Source organism: Antechinus flavipes, chromosome 6, assembly GCF_016432865.1.
Source record: "Antechinus flavipes isolate AdamAnt ecotype Samford, QLD, Australia chromosome 6, AdamAnt_v2, whole genome shotgun sequence".
NCBI lineage: Eukaryota > Metazoa > Chordata > Mammalia > Dasyuromorphia > Dasyuridae > Antechinus > Antechinus flavipes.
The window spans coordinates 256,469,479-256,488,302 of NC_067403.1; the positions used below are offsets into that span (position 1 = coordinate 256,469,479).

Consider the following 18,824-nt stretch of genomic DNA (forward strand, 5'->3'; position numbering starts at 1 on the left):
GGTGAAGTGACTCGCTCAGTGAGTGTCTGAAGCTGGTTTGAACCCGACACTGAACCTTCGTGTCTTCATCTTTCAAAGGAGGGGATTACACGTGAGGAGGTGAAAGGATCCCAGCAAAATACTGTCCCTGCTGCATCCCAGTATCTAAGTGGTTCCCCCGGAGAACCGCTACCTCTTTCTATTGGGAGGGGGAGGGGCTATCTCCTTCCATGGGGCGGGGCTATCTCCTTCCACGGCGGGGGGCTATCTCCTTCTGTGGAAGCGGGGAACCAGCTGGCCTTGCAGAACTCTTTGCTTTAACAAAATGACTTTTGCAGCTACCTTGTAGCAGCGCCACAGTTACAGTATCCGGTCATGAGCTCAAGGGATCCATGTCAGTTTCCAGGGCTACCTCGCAGAACCTGACCCACGGGGCGATCACCTCCAATCCTGTTGACGCTAACGCGCACGCGCACGAGTACCCTGGGAGGCTCCTGAAAGGGCCCACCTTCCCCTGGCTCATTACGGGAGCTCTGTAGGGGCTCGGTCCTGGGCCCCACAATAAAGCCCTGCTCCCTGACGCCAGGTGGGGTGAGCCTGTGACTCGGTAGCGGACGATTCCTTCTCAGGTGGATTAAATGGCCCCTTCCAACTCCGGCTCTGGGGTCCCGCGGTTCTGATTTGCAGCACATGTGGTCCTACCATCCCTAGTCCCCCACTTCTCCAAAGAAAGGGGAGATGCAGCGGCTCAGTTCTTGCCCAGAGCCACAGCTGGTGATTCCAGCGCTCTCTGCCAAGCCACGCTGCTTACGGGGCCCAGGTTTTCTTAAACCCCTGGGGCTCGGTCGGACCTGGATGCGGGGCACCGGGGAGCAGCGCTCTCTGGCTCCCTCCTGCCTCTAAGCGCAGCAGGACTACAGTCGCTCTTGGGGACGGAACTACATTTCCCATGGGGGAGCGGGGCCGTTTCTTTGCAGCGGCTTAACTTAGAGGCGGCTCAGTGATGCCCGTCCTCGCCAACTCTGGTTTCCGAACCACAACTCCCAGAAGGCTCAGCAACAAACAGACCCCTTTCCGCGTGCGCCTTGCGCAGTTCCTAAGAACGCTAGACTACGCTTCCCGACGTGCTCCATGAAGCCGCCCTCCCCCTTCCCATTTCTATTGGCTTCCCGCTTCCCTTAGGCCCGGCTTCTATTGGTCGACGCCGGAAGTTCCGGTAGCCCGTGGCTCTTCAGTCCCCTGGGTCGCGCGCCTTCTTGCCGCTAAGATGGCGGCGGAACATCCCGAGCCACCTAAAGGGGAGCTTCAGCTGCCGCCGCCGCCTCCGCCCCCACCGCCGCCGCCTCCGCCGCCGGCCCCCTACGGCGCCTGGGGCACCTCCGAGCTACAAACCAAGCTGGCGGAGATTGGAGCCCCGATTCAAGGTGAGGCGCCGCTGCCGCCGAGGCCTGAGAGGAGGCCCGGGGCCCGAGGGACGCTGAGGGATGGGGAGAGAACGGGGGGGGGGGGGGGGGGGGGGGGAGGGGGAGGGGGAGAGGAAAGAGGAGGGGGAGGGGGGAAGAGGGGCCCGGGGACTGAAGGGGTGATGAAGGAGGGGGTGGAGCCTCGTTTCTTCTCCCGGGGCTGTGTGTGAATGGCTTGTGGCCCCCAGGCCCCGCGGTGCTCCTCCTTTCCCCATCCCTTAGGCCTCTGAGGGGTCTCCGTCCTGTCTATTTCTTCTCCCACTTCCCAGGCTTCGTGGGGAGTGTCCTTTCCCTCCTCCAACCCCCCTTCCCCCAGTCCCACTCTCAGGGGTTCCTGTCTCCTCCCCCCCACATACACACATAGGTATGTGTGGCTTATTCCCTTCCCCCCCTCCCGGGGCGGGGGGACTTTGCTTCTCCCCTCATGCAGGGGTCCTCAAACTACGGCCGGCGGGCCAGATGCGGCAGCTGAGGACGTTTATCCCCCTCCCCCAGGGCTAGGAAGTTCCTTTATTGAAAGGCCCACAAAACAAAGTTTTTATTTTTACTCTAGTCCGGCCTCCAACAGTCTGAGGGACAGAGTGAACTGGCCCCTATTTAAAAAGTTTGAGGACCCCTGCTAAGGGCTCCTTGAGGGCCTGTCACTGGCCCTGGGGATAAAAAGGGGAAAAGTCCCCACTGCCTCTCTCGGGAATCTCAAATTCAGAGGGCGGTGAAGTCCGAAGGAAGCCAAGGAAGGACCCCCTGGGGCCTGCTCCGAGGGGGCAGGAGATGACAGGAAATGTCCCCGGTCCTCCCTCAAGGATGGACCGCCAAGTGGGTGAGGTGGCCGGCTCCAGAGGGCCCAAGGCCATCCTGGGGATGCTGGGGAATGGCAGCTGTGGGCCGGGCAGAGGGGGCAGAGATTGAACCTGGTGACTTGCAGGGATGATGCAGCTCCCTAAAGGTAGATGGGGTTAACAGATGGAAGATGAGTTCCGCCCCAATAACTGGATCAACCAACGAACACCTTCAAACCTTCAAAGACAAGGCTGAGGGGGCGGAGTTGGTCCTGGGGGTGGAAGTGCCATTTGTGTCCGGGCACTGGAGAGGGGCTCTGATGTCATCCCAGAGAACTTGCCAGTGAGGAAACGCCCCCTGCCTGATGGTGCTGCTCCCGAGGCACATATGAGCAAATACACGAGCCAGGGGTCAGAGTGATGGTCGCAGCCGCCTCCCCGACCTGAAAGCGGTCCATCATTGCTAACCTCGTCATTATGGAGCCTGGTCGGATGGGACCCTATGCTTTCAGTAGGGCTGGGGCCAGAAGCTGGCAGGGGTGGAAGAGCATGACCCCGAGCCGCGGAGCGGCTCAGTGGGGACAGACGGCGCGTGCCCCGCAGAACGGACAGCAGAGGAGAGCCAGAGAAATTCCTAGCAGATTCCATGCCACCCTTCCAAAACAGAGGGCCAACAAGGGGCACTGTTTCTGGTCAGGGTCGTAAGCAGCGAGGAGGTTCCCAATTGTGGGGGGGCAGGCGGTGAGATACGCTTGGGAGGAGGTGACCGCTTCGTCTTGGAACGTGATGTTTGAGATGGCAGGGAAATCTGGGGCTGAGAACAGCTTCTGGTGCTGGGCTTGCCCTGGAGATGGACCTCTGGGCGCCAAGAGAAGGAGCTGGAAGGGCTCCTGACAGAGGGAGGCTCACCCCCGACTCTGGGCAGTGCAGAAGAGAGCCAAGGCAACCCAGGGGCCCTAGCCCCGAAGCCCTTGGGGCCGGGGAGACAAGCTCAGGACAACTTTAAGTGAGAATGAACAAGCTTTAAGCAGAATTAACTCTTGATTTTGCTTCCGTTTTCTCTGCCAAGGGGCAGGATCTTTGCAGCAATGGCTTAAAGCTTGCCTTGACTCCGGAGGGATAAGGACATTGTAAGAGAGGGCCCAGCGGCTCTGCATGAGTTCTGCTTACCAGGCCCGGCTGGTTGAAAATCCAGTTGAATATAATTCCTGAAGGGAATCCTGTAAGGCATCTTGGAAGGATCTTGGAAAAGGGAAGAGAATGGAGGCTGCACAGCAGAGGCCTCTGAGCTTAACTGGAATTCTGAGCCAAACTCCTGCATGAGTTTTAGTCCGAAGATCTAGAAAAGGACGTCGTAACGGCAGAAGATTGGATCGTGCCAGACTGACCCTATTTGGATTTAGATTGATAGATGACAGGAGTATCATCAGTAATAGGTTACGTTTAACATTGATTTTATTTTTAACTTTTTTTTTGCTAGTTTTTGACATTTTATAAGATTTTGATTTCCATTTTTTTCCCTCCCACCCTTCCTAACTCCTCCCCATGACAGTGACCAATGTGATATAGGTTATATACAGTTTATATCGGTTTTAGCAAGGCATTTGACAAAATGTGGTCAGTTATTGGGGGTAAAGTGGAGGACGGTCTATTAAACGCATCCAGTCAGATGGCTTTGGAGCTGGTTGGCCAGTTTTGAGGCATCAAGAATGGTTCCGAGTCACCTGGCACCCAAGTCCAGAGCTTGGCTGCTTATACTTCTGATCACTAACAGGGATCAGGGCATCGATGACATGGTGCCAATTTGCCGGAAGGAAGAGATAAACTATTGAATGATGGGAACTAGAGAGATCGTGGCAGGCCAGAACATTGGACTCAATCCAAGGAGAGGAAATTCAGTGGAGACCAATGTAAAGTCTTAGCCTTGGATTCAAAAAACCAGCTTTACCGAGGTTTTTACTGGATCACTTAATGGTGATGGTGAGGGAGGAAATAGCAGGAATTCAGGCGTCCCCTGTGCCACATTGCCCCTCCCAGTGTCTCTTTCCAGCACCACCAACATTGTGATGTGGCAGCCCGGAAAACCAGAGTGACTTGGAGGAAGACCTGCTTTCAGGACTGGGCTGGTGAGGAGCTTTGTCTCTGGCAGGCAAGAGGATGGATGGATCCCTGTTTAGAAGCATAGCCGGGGTGTCCACAGGGGCTGGGAAGGGCCAGGCCTTGCACTCGATGCAGATAAAAGTCTGCGAAAGGAGTAGCAGTCCTTAGAAGGAGAATTTTTGGCCCCAGAGGGCTGAACTTGGAAGGTTCACAGCACAAATTTAGACTTGATGTGGAAGGTGATGGTCTGATTGATTGTTAATAGATGAATTTGTAGCACACATTTGTCAGGGAGGTTCTAGTGCTAATTACTCCCGAGGGTGGCTTGGGTGGTAACTATGGCGATGGCTGCTGGGGTCCTCCTTTGGTCTGGAGCTCCCGACTTCCCCTCTGCTTCTGAACAGGCTTGGAGAGCGTGGCCTGGAATGGGGCTTTCTTGCTCAGGTGTAGCTGTCCAGGTGAGGCAGGGGAAAGATTCAAGCCATGTACTTCAACTAAGGAGGAGAACACATTTAGCTCCTGAATTCAGGAAGGCTCCAAGGGGGAGTGGAACCTGAAGACCCCGCACGATACAGATGCAAATGCATGGAGGCTGCACATGGCCATCAAGTCATCAGTTGGATTTGTAGCAAGTGGTCCCGGGGCAGCCTGGAGCCGAGTCCTCTAAGTTCTTCCTCCGAGTCTCCTCCGACACTGCCTGCATCTCTTTTTTGTACTTAGCCCATGCTGTTATTTGAGGACATTTGGTATCTTCCCTCACTCCGGTGGAAACTCTGAGGAGGGCGGTATTATCTAAAATCTCAACATTTCTGGGGTTGAGCCTGTTGCCTTTGCACAAGGATTGTTTAGGAAAATTTTTTTCTTTTCAATTTGAATTGACTTATTTCTTTCCCCTCCCCTTCCCTCCTGCAGGAAGTCGGGAGGAGCTGGTGGAGCGACTGCAAACCTATACCCGGCAGGTCAGTGGTGGGCTTAGGAGAATGGGGTCACTGAGATGGGTGGTTGGGCTCAGGGAGGGCAGGTGAGGAGGTCGGTTTGGAACTTCGGGAGGTCTGATCTCTGTCTTTCTGCCTCCTCCCCCTAGACGGGCGTTGTGCTGAATCGGCCAGTTTTGAGAGGAGAGGATGGAGACAAAACTGCGCCCCCTCCCCCCATGGCAGCACAGGTGAGTTGAGAAATTCCAAGCCTTGGGCTGTGAACCAGCTTGGACTGGGCTGGGGAGGAGGGGGAAAAATGAGAAGAAAGCTTCCCTGAAGACAATAGCTGTGGGCCAGATGGGTGGGAAGGGGCCTGAAGGATCCCCAAGTCCATCCTCCTGATTTTGTGCTGACTTCCTCGGAGTTGCCCAGGCTTTCAGTTCAGTTAAAAAAACAACAACCTTGCTTGAGGACCTCAGAGCTAAGATTTGGAGGGAAATCGACAGCTCTGGACAAGGTCCAACAGCACCTGGGTTTTGTGGCCTAGGAGTCCAAAAACCAGGCTCCCTTCCTGGTTCTTGTCTTGGGTAAGCTCCGGTTTCTACATTTGTCAGTTGAGGGGACTAGATTAGGTTAATTTAGACTCCCCTGGTGGGGGTTGATGAGGGAGTGCTGGGGTGAAACATTCTGGTAGCCTAAATCAGAACATCATCGTGTGTGAGGAGTTGGGGTGGCAGGAGAGATTTGAGGAGAGGAATCTAGCCTTGCTGAAATAGAGAAGGGGGAGCCCTGTGGGCCAAAAGGCTGGAGTGCACTCTCCAGAGTGACCGGTGGTCTCTTAGGAGCCTCATCTGACCCCCCAGTCTGGCCTTTCTATAGTATTTCACTTGGCTGAGCTTGGGCACTTCCCTCGATGTCCGACTGCTCCTCCTGTTAGACCTTGGGCCTTCAGATCCCATCCCCTGTCTGTGGCTGCTTGCCAAGACCCCCAGCATGCTCTTGGTGAGCAACTCCCCTCCATTTCCATCGCTGTGTGAGGCGACTCCTACATCTCTGGGCCAGTGCCAGCCTCTCCTGACTTTCAGGCCCACACTCAGAGCGGCAAGCTCAGTATGTCCGAGCCGCTCCCCTTCCCTCCCAAATGGCCTCTGGGGCGTCTGTTTAACCTTTCTGTACTTGGATGTTCAGAAGAATCCAGGCTTCCCGATGGGAACGTTGTTGGTTCTGTCACCCCAGTGGCGACTGAAGGGCTACTTAATTTTTGTGTTTGAGTGTGGGCGAGTGGGGCTTAGAAGGACTTGGCGCTTTCATTTTACCAACCTTCGAAGGGCAGCCTGTTGAGAGTGCCGGGCTTGGGGAGCCACGGAGGCCTTTTGAGGGGGCGCCTTGGCAGCTGTAGTTCAGAACACCTCAGACTGGCGGTTTTCTTACTCCCCATGGATGCCGATGGCCTCGTCCTTCCTGGGGTCTGAGTGACCTTCAGCAGGGACTGAGGAACGTCTAAGGCCACACTCAGCCTGCTGAGAGCCTCTCAGCAAAGCCAGCCTGTTGGCCCTGCCTGGGCCCAGGACTTTCCAGAGTGAGGACATTTCCTGGGCCTTGGGTCTGCTGGTGAGACCCTGGGAAACTCGGGTCTCTGGTCCTCCAGGGATGGACATGGGGAGTTATGTGACACAGGATCATGGGCTGCTGTAAGAAGGGACTTTAGAGAGAATACAGACCTCTGCTGGGGGAAGGACGGAGGGAGAGAGGAGAGAAGACAGAGACAGACTGACAGACTTATGCAGGGTCACACCAGCAGTAGCAGAGTCTAGGGCAGTGCCCCGGGCCTATGCACACAGAGGTTTGGCCTTTTCATGGTCACTCCAAAGGAGTTGTTTGTGTCAGACTCTGCCCAGCCATAGGGAGAAAAAAGGCAAAATCATCAAAATGATCCTTGCCCTTCAAGACCAGACCTCCTGGGGAGGCAGCAGCTTTCCCCATGAAGGCCTTGGGGATACCCAGCTTGTGCTACAGGGAGGGAGTGTCCTGTGGGAGGATCAGCCAGAAAGCTGAAGGGATGCAGTGGGGCCAGGCCGGGCCCAGCAAATTCTCTGACTTTCCCCTAAGTGGAAGGTGAAGAGGAGATAAGGTCGGGGAGCCTAGGAGGTGTTAGTGTGGTTTCCTAGTTGATCATGGCACATTGTAGCTGCTCCTGTGTACACTGTATTCCAAGTTCTTGTTTCTCTCAGCATCTGGATGTTCTGTAAATCTGTCCAGGCCTTTCTAAAATCAGCTTGTTCGTCACTTTTTATAGAACAATAATATTCCATCACCTTCATGTGCCACAGCTTGTTCAGCCATTCCCCCATTGATGGGCATCCACTCCTTTTCCAATTCTTTGCTACAACAAAAAGTTGCTACAGACATTTTTGCACATGTAGGTCCTTTACCCTCCTTTGACTTCCTTGGGATACAGACCCAGTAATGACCTTGCTGGGTGAAAGGGTATATACAGTTTTATAGCCTTTTGGGCAGAGTTCCAAATTGCTCTACAAAGTGGTTGGATCGTTTCACCAACAATGTGTCAGTGTCCCTGTTTTCCCACATCCTCTCCAACAGTCGTCATCTTAGCCAATCGGAGAGGTATGAAGTGGTAGCTCAGTGTTGTTTTAATTAGCATTTCTCTGATCAATAGTGATTTAGAGCATTTTTTCACATAATTATATGTTATGTTCTTTATTATAATATGAAGGTTCTCTCTGGGATCAGGTTTCTTGGGGAGGTTTTCTGGAGGCAGTCTTAGTTTCGGTTAAAAGTAATAATCACTCCAAATACAGCCAGCTGATAAAATGCAAATATTTATTTTCTCCTTCCTTGGGCCGGGGGTAGCTTTCTTAGAAGCCTCAGCTTTCCTTGGTTCCGAGAGCTCTTGCAACTTATCCTTTGCCTGCTTTCTTCTGCCTCCAGCCAGCACAAAGGTGGAAGATGGAATAAATCTGTCTTGCCTCTGAGAGAGGGCTTCTGCCTCTCCCAGAATGCTCTGTGTCTTTCCCAGAATGCCTTTGTGTCTGTCCCAGAGTGTTCTCTGGTCCTGAGAGCTTCTTGCTCATATGAGCTCTCAAAAGGTGTGAACACAAGCATTGTTTCTATCCGTTCTACTTACTACCTTGTTCTTCTGGCCCATAACATCTCCTTCTAAGATCAGATCAATCATACTGAACCATGCTAAATTAGAGAATTATTGTCTCTATCAATTCTAATGACTTAACACTTTGTAAGGATTCCAACAACTATAGATGGCTTTTATTTCATCTGGAATTTTCTTTTTGTATCCTTTGACCATTTAACAATTGGGGAACCAGGATGGAATTCTTAAAGTGCTTTGGGAATGGGCCATTTCCTGACTTGGGTGGTGCTGTTCAAACGTTCTGGGCCCAGGACTTCTTTATATGCTCAAAAGTTATTGAGGACTCCCATCCCCCAAGAGCTTTGGTTATATAGATTATAAGTGTTATGTTTCAGTATTAAAAAATAAAATGCCCTTCTGTCAATATAAAGTAATTATAAAATAAAATAAAATATTAAAAAAAAAAGAAGAAGAAGCACCTAAAGGGAAAATAAAATAAAATAAAATGCCCTATGATGATGGTGACGATGATGATAATAATCTTGTCTTGTTGGGCCCCTTAATGGCTCTCAAAACCTCTCAGCTGTTCCTGCACTTCCGCTCACCCGGTGTTTTTTTCCTTCTGTAGCTCTCCGGAATCCCCTTGCCTCCTCCCCCTATGGGCCTCCCCCCGCTTCAGCCACCACCGCCGCCGCCGCCTCCACCGCCACCAGGTCTAGGACTTGGTTTCCCCATGGGAGTAGGACCACACCCACCAAATTTGGGGCCCCCACCTCCCATGCGAGTAGGTGACCCCGTGGCCCTGTCGGAGGAGGACCGGCTGAAGCTGGCCCAGCAGCAGGCCGCCTTGCTGATGCAACAGGAGGAAAGGGCCAAGATGGTGCGGGAGAAGCAGGTGGGTTTGTGCAGAATGGGAGCATCGGCTCCGGACACAGCCTCATCAGCCAGGCCTTGCCTGGTCTCTTCAAGATGCTTGAGCTCAGATTGGGGAGGGGGGAGGGGGTCAGGCTTCTGTTTTCCCAGAAACCCTTTTCCCATGTGGTTGCCCTTCTCAGCCCAGGCCTCCTCCTATGTTTACCCTTTCCAGACACATGAGGTGATTTGAGCAGGTTTGAAGAAAACAGACTTGGTGCATCCCATGAGATTCTCAATGAGGTTTTAAATGCACAAAGAAAAGACATGGGATTAAAAAAGAAATCAGTTCATATTGAAATACAGGGACCAAACTGATGTCCAGCCCTCTGGTTAGGGAGTGGCTAACACGCGATTGGGGCATATCCTGCCATTACCTCTTCTATAAAGTACATACAAATCGGCCCCAGGCTTGGACAGACAACCAGCCCGCCATTTTGAAGATTGAATAAGAAAATGTGGATGATGCGCTTTAGAAACCCGTGCCCACTCTTGGATTGTAAGCTCTGCTCATTCGTACCCGCTCCCTGCTGAAGATGGGAACCAGAGGCCCATTTCATCAGGCCTTAGAATCACCGCACCAAAGAGGGGGTGCCCAGGTTTTGGGGGATTAAAGCAGAAGGGAAAGAAAAGGCATTTCCTGCCCTCAGAGAATTTATTAAGATTAAAAATAGATTGGGAAACATTTCATAGTGATGTGAGGAAATGTGACGTTGTGGCAACAAAGTATAAATTACGGCTTTCTTTTTCTTGAGTAGCAGATTCCCTAGAGATTGTGGTTTGGGGGTGGAGGATAGTTCTTGAATAGCGCACTGGCCTGGGGTCCAGGGCAAGCTTGCTCTTGCTTGTGCCCCGTGACAGGGGTGCTGGAATGAAGAAACGGGCCTGTTGGTGGCCCTCCCAAATGAGTGTTATTAATGCCATTCTTATTTTTTCAATTGATTAGTATTTTTTTTCCTCCTCATTTCCCTTCAGGAAAAATAAAACATGCACACATATATTATATCTAGGATATACTGCAACATATTCAACATATATAGGACTGCTTGCCATCTAGGGGAGGGGGGGGAGGGAGGGAGGGGAAAAATCGGAACAGAAGCGAGTACAAGGTGATAATGTTGTAAAAAAAATTACCCTGGCATGGATTCTGTCAATATAAAGTTATTATAAAATAAAATAAAATATTAATAAAAAAAAAAGAAAAAGAAAAAGAAAACAGAGTAAGACCAAACAAATTTCCACCTTGAGTGCGTGAGGAACAGGGCATGGCCTTGGGCCTTGGAGATTGACATTGAGCATTACATTGGTCAGAATTCCCAAAGCTTTGTGTTTTTCCAACCTTGTCTTTGCTGATTCTTTCCTCCTGTAGGCAGCTGTGTTACTGGAACAGCAGCAGCAAGAGATGGCCAAGATGGGTTCCGCGGTTCCTCGGCCCCCAATGGCTACTCGAGGTAAGACCTTAGAGGAGAAATGGAGATGAAGGACAGGTAATTTCTCCAGAAGCGGCTGGGTTGTTTTTTTCTTCTGACACTGGATTTCTTTCCCTCAGTTGCAGCTCCTGTAGGTCCCCCACCTCCTGGTGTTCCCATTGGGGCTCCAGGCCCCCGTCCTCGGGGCCCCCCACCTCCCCCAGGAGAAGAAAACAGAGAGGTAAGATTTGGAGCTTCTGATGCATGGAGAGAAAACTGGCTTTTTTCCCCTCCAAGAAAAATCAAGCAAAAAAAAGGTCACCTTGGCCTTGGCCATAAATTTCATTCTTCCCTTTTAATCTCCCATGTTTCTACCATGAGGTGGGTAGTACGCTTCCTCATCATCCTCTAGGATCTTGGTTAGTCACTCAATCGATCAGACATCTTAAGTATTACAAAGTTTTGTGTTTTCTTCTTTTAATTATGGGATTTTCTACATAGTTCTCTCAAAACATCGCTTTTATCGTTTCTTGGGAAAAACAATAGGACGTTGCCACAGCTTGTTCAGCCATTCTGTAATTAGAGTGCTCTTCTTTACGCCAACAAAAAAAAGTGTAACAAAAAAGTTTGCATAGATGGAGCTTTTCCTTTTCCTTTTCCTTTGATCTCTTTAGGAAATACGTTTACCAGGAGAATTTCAGGGTCAAAGGCATAGCAAAGTTTAGTGACTGGGGGAGGGATAAATCCATGTTCCTTTCAAGAAAAATCCAACTACTTCACAGTTGCACAGCAGCACATCATTGTGTCAGTTTTTTTTACTGCTTCTCCAATAAGTAATATTGTTTCTTACTGTTACCTTGGCCAAACTGGAACACAGGCTAGAAAACTGGCCATTCTTAATGGAGGATTTCTGGGCTTTGAGTAGCTGAGACTTGCTTCCCTAGTAATAGATTGTTGCCTCTGCTTGGAGACCATTTTTCAGGTTGAGCATTCTCTTTCTCTTTTTCTTTTCTTGCTGAGGCAATTGGGGTTAAGTGACTCGCCCAGGGTCACACACCTAGGAAGTGTTAATTAAGTGTCTGAGGCCAGATTTGTACTCGGGTCATCCTGACTTCAGGACCACCCACTGCGCCACCTAGCTGCCCCCTCTCTTCTTTTTCTTATGAACCTTGGATGAGTTGAAGGAATTGGGTATATTGAACTTCACCAAAGGCTAGGGAAGATGCGATGGCGTTTCTCAAGTATTTGAAAGGCTGTCATGAAGAACTTCAGGCTTCTTTAATTTGGCTCCAGAGAGAACTTGGGAGCCGCGCGTGAAAACTGTGGAGAGTCAGTTTGAGGGCCGATGGAAGGGGAAATCTGGCCAAGCTGTCCCAAAGGAGAATGAGCCCTCTTGGAAAGTAGTGAGCTCTCTGCCACTGCCGGTCTCCTGGCCGTGGTTGGATGGTCACTTGTCAGGGTTATTGGAGCACGAATTCCTACGTGGGCTTGTTGACCTCTGAAGGTCCTTCTAAAACTGCTGTTTGGGAATCATGGGACATAGTGGACCAGCATGAGATAGGAAACCCAGATGGGCCCGAGACTCCCAGATCGAGTAGAATCGTGTGTTCCCTGCAGTAAACATTTGTTAATGTGCTGGTTCCATTCTGGGTGCGATGTTGTGGTTAAGGAGGTTAGGAGGAATGAGAACACGAATAAGATGGTGGCAGAGAAGCCCAGGTAAATGCCGAAGACGGGGCTGGGGGTGGAGGAGGCGAGGATCCGATTGGCTCCTTCCGTCACCGACCGAGTCACCCTCAGCAAGAGAAGTCTCGCATTTTCATCTGTAAAGGAGTTAATGTTGTCGGTGGGACCTGAGTCAGTGTCATTGGGGGCGCTGAGAGGAGGGGCTTGATGTCTGAGACACGGGGTCGCTCAGCCCAGTCAGTCGGGAGGGGCCTTCTGCCGGGCCATCCGGTGACAGCGTTTGTGGGATTCTCCAAAAGCCTGAGGGCGTGTGGTTGGCATCCCTGGGGCCACCCCCTCACCAAGTGTCTTTGGCAGACCGATGATCCCAGCGTGGGTCCCAAGATTCCCCAGGCCTTGGAGAAGATCCTGCAGCTGAAGGAGATTCGGCAGGAAGAGCTGATCTCGGTGCATGGTGAGTGTTACCGGGTGCCAGGGAGAAGTGAGCTGCCCTTGGGCTGTCTTCCCGCCAGTGCTTCGTGTCGTAGTTTAGAAATGGACCATTACCAATGGGCCGGTCTCAGCTGTCCGGCCGGGATGGTCCCGGAGGCAGAGAGGGGAGGTAGGGAGGGGCCGTTTCTCGGCTGGCAGGGGGCAGTAACTGGAAAACTGGAATGTGGGAGCTTTGCTTTCTGGCCTGTAGATGAAGAGGACATGGAGACCGATGCAAGATCATCCCTCGGGGTCTCGGCTTCAGAGACTGAGGAGGACACCGCGTCCTTATCCAAAAAAGAGGTAGGCTGGGGAGGGGGGGATGTTGCCCGGCTCAGCTCCGGGGGCAGCAGCCTTGGGGGACAGGGTTGGCCAGCGGGGGCCGGGCCTCGGGTCCCCCGGAAGGGCTGGGGGAGAGGGGTCAAGTCTTTGAACAGTGTTGGAAAGGACTGAGAGGCCGTGGTTGACGCGGGCCGTCCTCGGCTTCCATCTGCCATAGAAAAACCGAAAGCGCCGGAACCGCAAGAAGAAGAAGAAGCCCCAGCGTTTGGCATCGAACCGGGCCGCCACCGCGGGGAGTCCGGGCGGCCGTGAGAAAGAGGCGTCGCGTCCTCGAGGCGCGGACTCCCCCGCGGCCACAGTGGAGATCGAGTACGTGACTGAGGAGCCGGAGATCTATGAGCCCAACTTCATCTTCTTCAAAAGGATTTTTGAAGCTTTCAAGGTATAGGAACAGGGTCTCGCTGCAAAGGAAGCTGGGGCTGGTGGAAGAGGGAAGTGGCGGGGGCGCGTGCGCTCGGTCTCAGAAAAGTCTCTTGTCTGCTTGGCCCAACAGCTGACTGACGACGTGAAGAAAGAGAAGGAGAAGGAGCCCGAGAAGCTGGACAAGCTGGAGAACTCGGCCATCCCCAAGAAGAAGGGCTTCGAGGAGGAGCACAAGGACAGTGATGATGACAGCAGTGATGATGAGCAGGTCAGGGGGTGGGAGGGCCTGGGGGGGACGGGGGGGAGGGTGAGGGGGGCAGCACAGCAGCCTCAGGCCCATGGCTCGCTCTGCTCTAGGAGAAGAAGCCCGAGGCTCCCAAACTTTCTAAGAAAAAATTGCGCAGGATGAACCGTTTCACTGTGGCGGAACTGAAACAGGTGAGCCCGGGGTGTTGGCGGGGGGAGGGGAGGGGGTTCCTGGGTCCTCAGGGACTGGGAGAATCGGGCTGGGCCCAGATGCTCGGAGACTAATTCATCCTGCCTGCGTGCACCTTCCAGTTGGTGGCCCGGCCGGACGTGGTGGAAATGCACGATGTGACAGCCCAGGACCCCAAGCTCTTGGTGCACCTGAAGGCCACGAGGAACTCGGTGCCAGTCCCGCGCCACTGGTGCTTTAAGCGCAAATACCTGCAGGGCAAGCGGGGAATCGAGAAGCCGCCCTTTGAACTGCCGGACTTCATCAAGCGGACAGGGATTCAGGAGATGCGGGAGGCTCTGCAGGAGAAGGTGAGAGCCGCGTCCCTTCCTGCGGGAGGGCCTCTGGGGCCCCGGAGACGACCCGTATTTGTCTGTAAGAAAGGGGCTCTGCTTTTCGCCACTCTTCTCACCTTCATTTTGGAGGGCGCAAATGTGTTGTCCCCTGGCAGGCAGACCCAGGCTTGGGGCTCAGTAAGATCTCCCTGGAAAGTCTGGAGAAGGCTGCCCGCTTTCCCCACCCCCACCTTTTTCCCCTCATGTGCCCTGAGCCATCCCAAAACCTTGTTGAAGATGATTGGTTTGGGGCCTTTGCACTGGTTTGATGCCTTTCTCCGATGGCTTGTGGAGGCAGAAAGAGTTTGAAAGGCCAGCTGTGCTCCAGTGGATGGACTCCCTTCCCGGTCTTGGGGCCCAGTCCTAACTGTGCCCCTCCCACCTCCAGTCTGGCTCTGTCCTGGTGCTCTCCTCCCTCTGTGCTACATCACCCAGTGACCCCCTCAGCTCGCAGGGATGCGGAGGAGCCTTCCCTCTGCTTTTGCTGCCTCTGCCGACCCCCTGCTGCCCTTTCCCTGGGAGAAATCTTTTTTTTCCCCACTGTGCCACACCACAAAGGTTTGTTTATTTGTGTCAGCCTGGTCGGTTAATTAGGGGAAGTGTGTTACTATGCAGGTGACTGTTACACAAGTTAAAAGAGCAGACAAGCCATGCGGCCTCCGTGGACTTTAGGGTATCCAAAAATCTATCTGTGGAATACTTCTCGCTTTTGATCAGTCCTTTTAGCCATCTTCTCTTTTTTAATTAAAGCTTTTTATTTACAAAGCATATGCATGGGTAATTCCGGGAGAAATCTTAAATCCAACTCTGTCCCCAGCTGAACTGATTCCCTCCCACCCCCATCCATCCCCCCCAGCCAGCTGAAGGTCCCACTGGTCATCATTGACCCCTCCCTCTCTTCCCCATTCCCCAGGCACCGATCTGTCACAAGGCCTGGAGTTTCCCTTGGTGGTCACTCCTCTCACCTACCCCTTCTCCTCTGACCCTGTGGTCCTCCCCCACCGCCCCCTTCTCTGCTCATCTCCAGCTCCAGCTTCCCTGGCTTCCTGAGGACCCACCTCCTACAGGAAGCCTTCCCTGATCTTTTGTCCTAAGGCTCTTTTCTCTCAGCTGATTGCATCCAGTAGATCTCATCTAGGCCTTATTTGTGCCCGGCTCTTCGTGGCATCGTGTGAGCTCCGTGAGGGCGTTTCCTTTGCCTCTCTCAGCTGCCACAGAGCCGAACCTGGTGCCGGGCACATGGTAGATGCTTAATTCATGTTTATTGACTGACCAACTCACGGGGAAGAGCCAGGCCAGGAAAGGCCATTCCCTGACGGAGCTGATCCGGGTCCGGAGCTCCCGTCACTCCTGACTTGTTGCCCAACAGGAAGAACAGAAGACCATGAAGTCAAAAATGCGAGAGAAGGTTCGCCCCAAGATGGGCAAGATTGACATCGACTACCAGAAGCTGCACGACGCCTTCTTCAAGTGGCAGACCAAGCCCAAGCTGACCATTCACGGGGACCTTTACTACGAGGTGCGCGGGCTTAGGCAGGAACTCTGGGAAGGCTTCAGGACCTCCGCCCAGGAGTCCTCCCTCCAGATCTTTGTGGGGAGCCTTCCTTAGGCGGTGGGGGGGGGGGGGGGGGAGACAGGGGACACATGTTCCATCGGAGGGGGATGATGTTTTAGCCTGTGGTCTGGGAACTGGATTCAGAAGGTAGGTTTTTCTAGAACAAACATCAGATTTGGGGGTGAGAGAAAGGTAATTTAAGTTCTCTCTGGTCTTTGGCAGGCCTCCCTTCCTTTCTTTTCTGTAGACAAGAAGAGAAATGATCCGTGATTATGATCTGTAAATAAAACCAGCCAGCCTGTTTCGTCCACTTCCCCTTCAATGGAACCCTGTCTCCGATAGTCGTTTCTCCCTTTTTCCCACGATCTCCCGCGAATGCCTCAGAGCCTGGCGTGCTGGGGGGTGCTGAAACTCTCTTCTTTTCCCTCAGGGCAAAGAGTTTGAGACTCGGTTGAAGGAAAAGAAGCCAGGGGATTTGTCTGATGAGTTGAGGATTTCCTTGGGGATGCCGGTTGGACCAGTGAGTGCTGGAGAAATGGGAGAAGGCCTGAGGGGTGGGGGGTGGAGGTGGCTGCTCACTCACTGCTGTCTCTCCTCCTCATCTCCTCCTCAGAATGCCCACAAAGTGCCTCCCCCGTGGTTGATCGCGATGCAGCGATACGGGCCTCCCCCTTCCTACCCCAACCTGAAGATCCCTGGACTGAACTCGCCCATTCCCGAGGTGTGTCACGTGCTCCCCTTCTTCTTTTGAGATTTACGGGCTCCCCGGGCCTTGCCTGCTGGTGGGAAGACGCCGACAGCCTTCTGGCGCATCTCTTGACCAGGAGAGGGGCCTGAATGACCCCTCCCCTCCTCTCTCCCTCTCTCAGAGCTGTTCCTTTGGCTACCACGCGGGGGGCTGGGGCAAACCTCCTGTGGATGAGACCGGGAAACCGCTCTACGGGGATGTGTTTGGCACCAACGCAGCGGAATTCCAGGTACAGGCAGACCCCGGGATGTGGGCCGTCGAGCCCCTGGCCGGTGACTCCAAACGGGCCGGTCCGTGTTTTCTCTAGGCTTCCTGAGGATGGGGATGTCCATTGGTCAGCAGGCTGTCTTCCCGTTATTGGACAGACAAAAGTGGCCTCCGGGGTTGTTTTGCTGTCCCCAAAGTCTTCCTTTTTCGAGGGGCTTTTAGCCGTGATGCCCCCAGAGGGAGCCTTCCCGGTCCAGGTGTTTCCCCCCTTGTCACGGTGGCTGTGCTTGTCTGCCCGGCCGGCCACTACAGTGCAGAATGTTCCCTAGCTCTCCTGAGCTTCCTCGGTCTCTGTTTTAGACTAAGACGGAGGAAGAAGAGATTGACCGGACGCCGTGGGGAGAGCTGGAGCCTTCTGATGAGGAATCATCCGAAGAGGAGGAGGAGGAAGAGAGCGATGAAGACAAACCTGATGAAACGGGCTTCATCACCCCTGCAGACAGGTAGGGGGACTGAGCCATGGGCGGGCCCTCGGGCTCTGCTTCCTTGGCCTCCCTGCTCACGCCGCCGTTCCTTCTCCCTTTCCTCAGTGGTCTCATCACCCCAGGGGGCTTCTCATCAGTCCCTGCCGGGATGGAGACGCCTGAACTGATCGAACTAAGGAAGAAGAAGATTGAAGAGGCCATGGATGGGTGAGCAGCCGTCCCCGCGGGGCTGGGCGGCTGGCCCAGGAATTAGAGCCAGTTTAGAGCGAGCCCAGAGCACTGGGCCCCCAGCAATCCCCTGAGCCCCGGGTGCCCCAGCTGCCTCTCACTGGATGAGAGCAGGCTGTGCTCCTGGTCCCAAAGTTTAGAATCAGGGATCTGAGCCAGATGTTGGGACCTGGGCCAGTCTTTGTAACTTCCAGCTGCAGGCTAGAAGGCCTTCACCCATTCTACGGGCAAACTTGAACCCAGCCCCTGGGGTCTGCTTGTCACAAGGCCCCCCACGTTCCCCTGCCACGGAGCAGGGGCTGGGTACAACTGGGGTCCCTGGTCGCTTTCTTCCGGCCAAGCGTACTCCTTGGGCTGAACACCCCTTCCCCCTCCTCCCTGCAGCAGTGAGACACCCCAGCTGTTTACTGTGCTGCCTGAGAAGAGAACAGCCAGCGTGGGAGGCGCCATGATGGGTTCCACCCACATTTATGACATGTCCACGGTAAGCACTTGGAGCCTGGGGGGCAGCGGGGGGCTCTGGCTTGAGGCGACCTGGTTGTTGACGGCCTGGTCTCTGCAGGTGATGAGCCGCAAGGGCCCGGCCCCTGAACTCCAAGGGGTGGAGGTGGCCCTGGCCCCGGAGGAGCTGGAGCTGGATCCCATGGCCATGACCCAGAAGTACGAGGAGCACGTGCGGGAGCAGCAGGCCCAGGTGGAGAAGGAAGACTTCAGTGACATGGTGGCCGAGCACGCTGCCAAGCAGAAGGTAGGAATGAGCCTTGGGGGCGGGCACGTGCGCCCTCGGGTGGCGGGGATGGGCACTGGGCCAGGCCCGGGTTAAACTGCTTCCTCTTCCTCCCTGTAGCAAAAGAAGCGGAAGGCTCAGCCCCAGGACAGCCGCGGGGGGAGCAAGAAATACAAAGAATTCAAGTTCTAACCCTGAAGTCATCGGCTCCTTGTCCCTAACCTGGACCCTGCCTTTGGTTCCTGGGCCCCGGGCCCTCAAGATTCCAAGAACTCTTGTTCATTCCCATGTTCTTATTTCAGACCTGTTTTGTAAATAAAGCTCTTCCCTCCCAGGGAGAGGATGGATCGATGGGCCTTGCTTCAGCTCCCTCATCGGGACCTTCTCCTCTGAGGAGGAAGGCCAGGAGGCCAGCTAAGGGAGTGCTGGGCCCAGGCCTGGGCGGGCCAGTCTTGATGGAGAGCAGATCTCACCCTGGCAGCTTTTTGGGGGGGGCAGAAGTGTGCCAGAGCTGGGCTGGAAAATGAAATGCCT

At 53.7% G+C, this 18,824-nt stretch overlaps 1 protein-coding gene across 1 annotated transcript; it reads left to right on the forward strand.

The window, feature by feature from the left end:
• Nucleotides 1–1,208: 1,208 nt before the first annotated feature.
• On the forward strand, nt 1,209–18,641 carry SF3B2 (splicing factor 3b subunit 2). The gene is made up of 21 exons (XM_051964001.1): nt 1,209–1,403; nt 5,234–5,280; nt 5,406–5,486; nt 8,976–9,242; nt 10,629–10,710; nt 10,809–10,909; nt 12,712–12,808; nt 13,037–13,128; nt 13,325–13,549; nt 13,661–13,798; nt 13,888–13,968; nt 14,089–14,316; nt 15,710–15,859; nt 16,326–16,415; nt 16,509–16,616; nt 16,765–16,872; nt 17,211–17,353; nt 17,441–17,542; nt 17,948–18,047; nt 18,126–18,311; nt 18,411–18,641. The coding sequence occupies exons 1-21, from the start codon at nt 1,247–1,249 to the stop codon at nt 18,480–18,482; spliced, it is 2,655 nt and encodes an 884-aa protein (XP_051819961.1). The 5' UTR covers nt 1,209–1,246; the 3' UTR covers nt 18,483–18,641.
• The last annotated feature ends 183 nt before the right edge of the window (nt 18,642–18,824 follow it).

Bases quoted from the DNA above. Each gene is read 5' to 3' on its own strand.
- SF3B2 (XM_051964001.1), top strand. From the start codon at position 1,247: ATGGCGGCGGAACATCCCGAGCCACCTAAAGGGGAGCTTCAGCTGCCG. The intron at 16,416-16,508 runs GTGAGTGCTGGA...TCTCCTCCTCAG, and splicing joins TGGGGATGCCGGTTGGACCA to AATGCCCACAAAGTGCCTCC. The intron at 17,543-17,947 runs GTGAGCAGCCGT...TCCTCCCTGCAG, and splicing joins ATTGAAGAGGCCATGGATGG to CAGTGAGACACCCCAGCTGT.